Source organism: Olea europaea, chromosome 6 (genome assembly GCF_002742605.1).
Source record: "Olea europaea var. sylvestris chromosome 6, O_europaea_v1, whole genome shotgun sequence".
NCBI lineage: Eukaryota > Viridiplantae > Streptophyta > Magnoliopsida > Lamiales > Oleaceae > Olea > Olea europaea.
The window spans coordinates 330,044-339,812 of record NC_036242.1 but is presented as its reverse complement, the minus strand read 5'-3'; the positions used below and the strand labels follow the sequence as shown (position 1 = coordinate 339,812).

The 9,769-nt window shown below is 29.6% G+C and overlaps 1 protein-coding gene across 1 annotated transcript in view; it reads right to left on the bottom strand.

Annotated features, from left to right (window-relative positions):
* LOC111396414 (external alternative NAD(P)H-ubiquinone oxidoreductase B4, mitochondrial-like) overlaps nucleotides 1-8,760 on the bottom strand; it is a 13,513-nt gene extending 4,753 nt beyond the window's left edge. Inside the window, exons 1-4 of the mRNA XM_023022851.1 lie at nucleotides 8,671-8,760; nucleotides 7,627-7,764; nucleotides 7,270-7,301; nucleotides 6,788-6,827 (exon numbers count right to left, since the gene is read on the bottom strand). Coding sequence (XP_022878619.1) covers nucleotides 6,788-6,827; nucleotides 7,270-7,301; nucleotides 7,627-7,764; nucleotides 8,671-8,760 — 300 coding nt within the window. The remainder of the gene's footprint in view (nucleotides 1-6,787; nucleotides 6,828-7,269; nucleotides 7,302-7,626; nucleotides 7,765-8,670) is intronic.
* Between the last annotated feature and the right edge of the window lie 1,009 nt (nucleotides 8,761-9,769).

Genomic DNA, 9,769 nt, shown 5'->3' with positions numbered 1-9,769 from the left:
GGAATTACTATAAGAATGACAAATTGAATAATGTTAAAAAAGTCCAAACTAGGAGGGGTTAGGTCTAATAACCTCAATAAATAAATACACGTTTGAGGACACTCTACCACAAGAAAATGACACGAACATACTAAACAACGTAACTAATTTACACGATTAAGAGGCTTTTAGGCACAAGAACGAAAGATACGAATTGATGAAATAACTTTTTTAAAGCTAAAATTTATAGAATCTATTCCTTTAAAAAGGTAGAAGTCTCAATGGTTCATGACATTTATTTATATTCAAAAATTTACTAGGATTGAAATCTCTAAAATCTTTGCTATGATAAAAATCTGAAGAGAATTTTTAAACCCAGTATAATGATATTCTTAATGATACTATATTTGCAAATTTACCAAGACTCGTTTAATTTAGGAAAACCAGTTGGTGTATAATTTTAAAGATTTCTAGTATTATATATATTAATGTGTTTTTCATAACTTTTTACTTAAAATTAGACTATTTAAAACTGGCTTTACTATGTTCCGAAAATAAAAAATAAAAAATAAAAGTTTACAGAACTCTCTAGTATAATGGCTTTTCTTAGATTCGTGAGAAATAATTGGATAAGCTCAAGGAATTTTTCATAATAGGCCTTGTGAGGGGACGGGCCCAAGTGCTACTGGTCCGATACGGGGTCAGTCCATTGCCGCAGTTTGTGGGCCAAGGACAGTCCATCTATGGGGTGAATTTCGGCTGTAGTTTGAGACTCAGAGTGGCTCGAAAACATAGGGATGTCAAAAAAAATACTTGGAAATTGACTACCAGCAAATTTGAGTTGGCAACAAATTGGCTCATTACATGGTAAGAGGGAAAATAATCTAATTATGCTTCATGTATACCGTACTTCTATCACGAACCAGAAAACCGAGGCTATTAGATATAGAGATTATATAAATTGATATATATGACTTACACTTGAGAGATGAGTAAGAAAACAAAAATTTTTAATTTATAAACGTGAATACAATTAACAATTTTGGATTTTAGAATATATAATTCAATACCATTGCAACAATTGTGACAAACACACAAAGTACGAAAATTATCAAAATTTTCATCCACTTACAACACACAGCAAAGAAACTCTTATCTAAATCAATTGAATATTATATGTATAGTGGAAATTAATGAAAATTTACAAAACACAATGAAGATACGTTTCTAAACGTACGAAAAGTCTGGATTCAAACCTGACAGTGCAGATAACAAGCAGTTTATACAGATGAGGGTGGCTCTGATAAGCCTTTGATGCTCTCTGATAAAAACCATAACCACTCATGTTTTATTATGTTGTTTTGTATGCGAAAAACTCAACCCTACTTTTCTCGGTTTTTCCCTACCCTTAAATGAGTATAAATAAAGAATGAATCAAATTAATATGGAAGTTTGTTAGACAAAGTAATGGCTGCGGTTTCTTGTTTGTGTGAAAATAGAGAGAAAAATGGAATTTTTTTATTTTTTTATTTTTTTTTGCATGTGGATTATATATACACACATAATATAAGTAAGGGAGGCGCAAGGGCTGAGGAGTAGCAGTCGCGTAATATAACTTTGACTAGTCAAACCAAGGTAAACAGAACACATGTCGAGAGATGAAATATGACCACACGGCGAACGAATTGTTCGCCCGCCGTAGGATTCGGGTCTTGTGCTGATCACAGTCTGTCAAATCTTAATTACTTTCTGTTCATATTTGGGGTCTATTTCCAATCCAATAGCAGAAGACCCAATATAGTTTAATTTGGAATATATTAAATCATACATTCCAAATTTAGCACAAAACATATTATGGTACAATATATTAATTTACATAATCCAAATATGAAATATATTAAATTATACCATATGATAATAGAATATTGTAATTCAATATCGTCCAACAAAACAAAGCTTAAAATCAGCTTCATAAGTAATATTGGGTGTATTATAGAATAATCGATATTATATAAACTCACAAAATGCACATTTTACGCACATTATTAAGTATCTTTTAAAAAATATATACATATTATTATACTCTGAAATATGAAGTTAAAGAATTAATTTCGCGAATGCATATGGAAGTGCGCCTTTTCATCATTTTTCTATGTAACCAAAAAATGGAGTTGTTCTATATATGGAGAAAATTGAGGACAGAGCCAATATGTATTTGCACAAAAGAGAATCTCAATGCATCTACCTTATTTATAAAATGCTAAGCTTAGAAGAGAGGATTCAATAACACATGATAATAGTAAGGAAGGGAAAAAAATATTATGCTCGTTATAGCGTCTAGTCATGTTTAATATTATATACGCGACATATACTTATGGCATGTTCATTATGCTGAACTAAACAATACTCAATAGATGGATTTTTTAGTAGACAGTGATAGAAATTTTTGAAATGTATAGTTGAAAGGCTGTGGGATCCATGAATGATGTTGTTAATATAAATTATTTAACTTTGATTTAGATAAAAATCAAATATTGCCCCTGTTTGGAGCATCAGTGCTCTCTCAATACCGGGGTTGCTAAATGGAACCACATCAATCATCACCAAAATGGCGTTGCTAAATAGAACCACATCAATCATCACCAAAATCTCATCAGCCCATATAAACATATTTTGCATACATTTTGTTTACTACATTAGAGTAATATTTACCTAGTAGAAACCAATTTCTCCAAAAGAATACAATAATTATTTTACTGATAATCCAAAAAGAAAATAAATTGTAAAAGCAGAATAAAAATTTTAAATTTGGAAGCAGGTAATTTTTTGAAATTTCATATATATGCTATAAAACTGTGTGTTTGGATTGTTGTGTGAGAAACTATAAAGGGATTTGACGGTGCGGTTCAGAGTTTTGCTTCTTTACGATTTATTACATATTATTGTAAAGAATTATTTTCCCAGGGAATATAATTTTTGGATTGGTTTTGGATTATTTTACTTCTTTGATATGAATCTGGTATGATATAAATTAGTTTTAGATTATTTTCCTATATGATATGAATATGTGGGCAGTGGATTTGAATTGTTTGGATTATTTTGCTTCTTTGCTTCGTTCTTGCCTAATTCTATTGTATGTATTGGATGTTCTTCTATGATATGGCACATCTTAAATTAACTCTTGTTTATTTCATAGTGAAAATAGTCATGGAAATATTTTATAAAAGAAAATCTCTTGAGGATGTGGAAAACGTTGATGTGGAGATGTCAAATAGAGACGATTTTGATGTTGCACAACTTTCTATCTATTTTGATAATGAAGTGATTGTACAAATATAGCAAAAGTATGAAAAATAGTAAAGAACAATTATAAGGTATTTCATTTTTAGTATAATGATTGTATTATAATGTTGTTATTTTTTCACGTATATTAATATTGTCCGCACTGAAAAAAGTTTTTAGGTCTGTACCTGAATACACCAACAAGCAAAGAACAATCTCGGATCTCGCTCTCAGGTCAACAAGCTCTCTCCCCAGTCTACTGTTTTGGTTTTCAATTGACACTGCGTGAAACAAAGGATTCAAGCAAAAACCTTAGAAACATAATTTTGGAATCCACCAAATTACGAAGAAAATAAACTCATGAAATTTTATTGATGTAAGATGATAAAAAAAATGAATTAACCCTTTATTTATAAGGAATTACATGAAAATACAGTTTAAGCAAACTAAAATTGAAATAATTCAAAATAAACTAAATGAGAAAAAATAGCAATAAAATTTTGGAAGTAGTTTTCGAATCCTAAATGAACTCAGATGGTTAAAATTTATCATATTTTACAATGAAGCAGTGGGTTCCACACATCTCATCATTCTCTTTCGTGGAATGATATTTTGAGGCCAAATCGATGTTCGGATACTACACTTAGTATTTTTTCCATTTTGATCTAATTTTTCTTCACTCCATTCAACAACCTATTCTACATCACCAATAAATTCAAGAAAGAAGAAAAATAGAAGCATTCTGAGGAATCATTAAAGAAAGTCATGTATTTGAGTGTCTCTATATTCATATATAAAGAAATCATTGGACTTAATTTTAGTTGTGTGTTTCTTCCTCCATCCAACTACTTTCTTTTCCATCACTTTGATTAAACTACAGCTCTATTTGTTATGTTTATGCATTTTGCTCGCTCAATGATCAATGTGGTACAATTTGTAAGTGGAGCATGACTAAAGATATTTCAAGGAATTTAGATAATAAATCTCCGAAGTAATAAATAAATAGACAAGGTAAAAATAAAATAGAACCAATGATCATCTCAAGTCTAAACTATATAACATTAAATTTTACCTACTAGTCTAATCAGTGGTAAGTACACAAATTATAAAGCACATTATGCAAAGTAGAAAATAAGTATTTATCTATTACAAAAGTAATATTTTATTTACTATTAAGTAGTTTTTTTTTTCACTTATAAGTAATGTCATAAAAAATTTATTTTTAAAAAATATTTAGGTTTTGAGAAGCTCTGATATCACTTGAAAAGCTCTAATTCGACTTGAAAGTTTTATTTAGCCAATTTATTTTAACACAACGTGCAGAATTATACACTTAAAAGCAACAAGTCACTTTTTAATTGTTTCTAGATAGTTAATTAAACAAGTCAAATTATCCTACATTGAACTACTAGTTTGTACTATGAAAGCAATAGATAACATAATAATTGTTGATGGAGAAACCCAACTAAGTAAGAACACCGTGAACAAGACCTACACTATAAACAATGATGAACTTATAGTATGATTCAGTTTAGAAAATTTAACTAGACTTGCTGATCTACTACCTGTAATCTTCAAGATCCACCGGAATGTGCTTCACTCATATGTGTTCTCGATTTAGTAAAATTGTCTATATCTTGTGGATCACCAATAAGTTATTGTTCTTGTACTCTTTAAGTGCTTCTGGTCCAACATTTCTTAATCTTAAACAACCTCAGAAATCTCTTGAGAAAGTACATTCATGTATTTGTATAGGAAGAATGTATTTTGGATTATATGAAGTTAACTTTTTTCTCAAAATATGTGGGTGTTTGTATTCAAGAATCAATGAATAAATCGAAAGCTTGAATGTGTTCTTATATCAAGGATGATATGTAGGAGAATTATAATGAGCAACCACTTCAAAATTCGTGTTAGGAGTTATATTTATATATATATATATTAGAAGGCATTTAGGTAGTATGGGCTAGATAAAACTCTCGAAAAATGCAAAATAGAATTTTTGGCATAATTCCGTCACTCGAGTGCCAGCAAGCAACTGGTGTGCAGCTCGAGCAATAGTTCAGTAATAGACGGGAGAAATTTACTATTTTTTCGCTCGAGCATTAGATGGTTGATAGGCTAGCTTAAATCCGACAACTCTTTCCTCCTTGTTTCGAACTCGAACACTAAGTTGCATAATTCATTTATACAATATTTCAATTGACTCCTTGACTTTTAATACTTTTCTTATTAGTCATTTTGTCTAAAGAATTGTCAATACAATAAAATCTTAACAAACTTCCCCCTTGACATTCTGTAAAAAATTATAAAATACAAATCAAGGAAGTAAAATCAAACTAGTTTACCCAAACCCAAACTGAACATCGTCTCTTGCATTCTTTGTCCTGAAATCAACAACTCAAATACTAAGTGTAAAAGCGCGTGATATAGAAAATATAACAATTGAAACACATTATCATAAATATGCTAGTTAGATTGAGAAGTAATACTATTGTTAATCAAAACACCAATTGAAACATTAATATCATCAAACATTAAAAACTCAAAGAATGTATGCATTATGATATGAAATGCCATGATTGAAAAATACAATTATCTATCTCCTTACAATCATCTCTTCTTCTTACTACAAATTCTCTCAAAAATACAATCAAATACAAATGTAAATCTCTTTGTAGTTTCTCCAATTCTTTATATAATTTCTCTAACTCTATAATCTCTCTCCCCCATTTTGTCACAAATGATGAATGGAACTTTATCAAATACAATTCAACACCAATACGTAATAACTCAAAAATGCAATCGATAGCATGCACAAGCATAATCAATGATTAGTAAACTTTCTCACATACTTAATTCAAGTTAAAATGGATTAAATTGTATAAGTGACGCATGTGTGTAAAGCGTCATTAATCATTTGTAAGCAGCACTCCAAACTTTAATTTTGTAATAAATGACATGCTATCCGTCATTGTCAATAAATTTATCCCTCTACTTATGAAAATCAAACCAAAAGTAGCATATAGGGCCTATTAAAAGAGCTCATTTTGCATGTATATTATATTTTTACACAATGTTTATATTTTCAAGCTCATCATTTTTCTTTTTAATTTTTATGTATTATGTACAAGCTTTTCTCCATTAAGCGACTAAAATGACCTGTAGCGAGTTTTAGGCAAGTTAACCCAAATCAGTTGACCATAGGCACCAGGTTATGAGAAATCGTTCAGGATTAATTACTCGAGTCAAATAATCTCCGAAAAAAGAGAATAAGATATTGAGTTTTTCGTATAAGGGATTATACTTGAGCTTGGGTCTACTAAAATAAAATAAATTCATGCTCAAAGATCACCTTACCAACATGTGACTACCATCCCAAATTTCACACAAGGGTCAAGTCCCATTAGCAATATCATAGTGTGTGCAGTCTAGATGGTACATGAAAAAATCTATACTAAGTATTCCATAAAAATCTAAACAAAATCATCGAAAATATACTACAGCACATCAATTACACTCATACTTGGTCATAAGAGGCACTTTCAAGTTTGTCATATACAATGCTGCAGTTTAAAAAAAAAAAAAAAAAAAAAAAACTTTTTTTTTAAAAAAAATCCCCAAAAAATAAAAAAAAAAAAATTAAAAACAAAAAAAAAAAAAAAAAAAAAAATATAAAGAATAAAAAAAAAAAAAAAAAAAAAACTTTTTTTTTAAAAAAAATCCCCAAAAAATAAAAAAAAAAAAATTAAAAACAAAAAAAAAAAAAAAAAAAAAAATATAAAGAATAAAAAAAAAAAAAAAAAAAAAACTTTTTTTTTAAAAAAAATCCCCAAAAAATAAAAAAAAAAAAATTAAAAACAAAAAAAAAAAAAAAAAAAAAAACTTTTTTTTTAAAAAAAAAAAAAAAAAAAAAAAGCTCTTTTTTTAAAAGAATGCACCAATAATGCAAAATAAAAAATTCAACACACAAAATAACAACAAAAATATGCATATGCCAATGCAAACCTGATAAAGATGCACATACATGAACCTACTACCTATAAAGCAAGTACAAAAATGAGATGTATGTGATAATGATTTAATCACAATGAATAAGCACAAATACGCACTAGAATTACCTAATTAGTTAGGTATATAAACGCTCCTACTTTTAAGAGCACTGTGATCTATTTCAAGATTTTCATATCACTCTTTTTTACCCAAACTTGTCTAGTGGAAGAATTAATCCTTGAAAAGCTCTAGTTTGACTTGAAGGTCCTATTTAGTGAATTTATTTTGACCCAACGTGCAAAATTATACAATTAAAAGCAACAAGTCACTTTTTAATTGTGTCTAGATGGTTAATCAAACAAGTTAAATTACCCTACGTTGAACTGCCATAGTTTGTAATGTGAAAGCAATAAATAATGCAAGAATTGTTGACGGCGAAACCCAACTGGGTAAAAACTTTGGGACCAAACCAGTAATATCTACTACTAAGAACTTACAGTACGATTCAATCTAGAAAATTCCACTAGACTCGTTGATCTTTATTTCTATTGATGTTCTAATTTCTACTTTTGTTCAGAAATTTATGACACCTAGGCATGATATGTCCTAGAGAGCTACTTAGCGTACAGCACCAAGTGCTGCACACTTTTTCAGCCCCCTCACAATGAGGGGGCCCACAAATTTAATATTCATGTGGGCTCCCTCAACATATGAGGGGGTTGTACACCATGTTGTATAGCATGGTGTACAAATAGCTTTTTCTTATGTCCTAACTCTCCAAAATTAAAACAAGTAAGGATAAACCTAAGACCAAAGTTATGTGGTCATTGATAAGTGTATTTTATACACTTATGTAGACCTAAAAATATAGACATTTAATAGTTTTCTAAAGCAATTATAGCCTAGTTTGTTGTATATTTCATTTATTAGGTAAAACTCGATGGTTGGAAGTTAAACCGAAAGAAACAAGTGAAAAAGGGCGAAAAATGGCGAAGTACAAAGTTGAGGACCAAATTACAAATATCCAATGGTTGAATTGGACCATAAGACATGTTTTAAAGATTGATGGGAGTCAATTGGATGCAATTAGAAGTCAAAAAGGAATGAAATATCATCAGAATATTATCATAAATTGACTTCCAATTACATGATATATTTTTCAGATTTTTAGTCAAGGATTATGACCAATTTTTGGCATAGTAAACGTTCGAATTTAAAAATATCTATGTCAAGGAAAATTGTAGCTCTTTTAGTTAGATTTCTAACTCATTTTGAATCAACTCAATCGGATATCGGGAGACAAAGTTATGATCAAAATACTGACTACTGTGTAGAGACAAAAAATCCGCGAGCGAGTGTAACTTTCCTTATTCTTTTGGAAACCAATTTGGACGTAATTTTTCACCAATTTTTTACCACTACAGATACCAAACTAGAGAATACACATAGGGGGCTCTCATACTTTTCTCTTAGACATAATATACTCCAATATTCATCAATTATCATCATCAAAGGAGGAGAATTCGTTGTTGTTGTGAGAGAATTGAAGGGGACTTGCAAAAATTCAATCAAGTGAAAATTCAAACTTGATGTTGGACAAAGAAGAGAGAGCGCAAATGGAGATCTATTAAAAAACCATTGAAGAGATTCAAGATTTCAAGATTTGTCTTCATCTTCTCAATTTATCAAAAATCCGGATTATGTCTTCCCACTTATATATGATTTCTTGTAATTTAAATATGTTATGCTAATTTTTCATATTTGCTAGGATGTGATGTACCCTTGTTATGAATTTTTAATTTGAATAATTTAATTGACATCAATTTGTTTAATTGTTTGGATGTTTATTATCGTTTTCATACTTTTCAATTAATTGGCCACTAGTTGAATTGTTTGTGAATTTTGTTGTTATCGAGAGAGACAATAGGATCGTTAGCACAAAATAATAAATATTGTGAGGTTCGATAGAGGATAGAAATATACCTCTATGCTTCATATGATTTTTATAAGATGTTCTAACTTGTTTAATATATTTATCATGTTCACATCTTTTGTCGAGGGATAGGAAGGTCGCATGAGGGGAATAGGTTTGATAACTATCGAGAGAGGTTTTCAATTAAAATAGGAATATTGACCAACAAGCATGATTTCAAATTGTCGAACTAAAAATGGAGTAGCAAGGGGGATTCCACATCTTAGCAATACTTCTCACAAATTTGATAAACTTTTACTTGCTTTCTATTTAATTGATAGATTTAATAGTGTTAGTTACAACTAGACCTTGCTATTCGATTAAGGGAATTATTAGCTTTAACTCGATCAAACACTTAGTCATCGTGGGCTCGATACTCTACAACCACTTTATTACTTGTTCACAATCCCATTCACTTGCGGGTAATCAATCAATCAAGTTTTTGGCACCGTTACCGGGGACTATTGTTTTTTACTAGTTTTAGTTAATTTTAACGTTAATCTGAAATTTTTTTATTTTTAGTTTAGTTCGTTAATTTTGAAA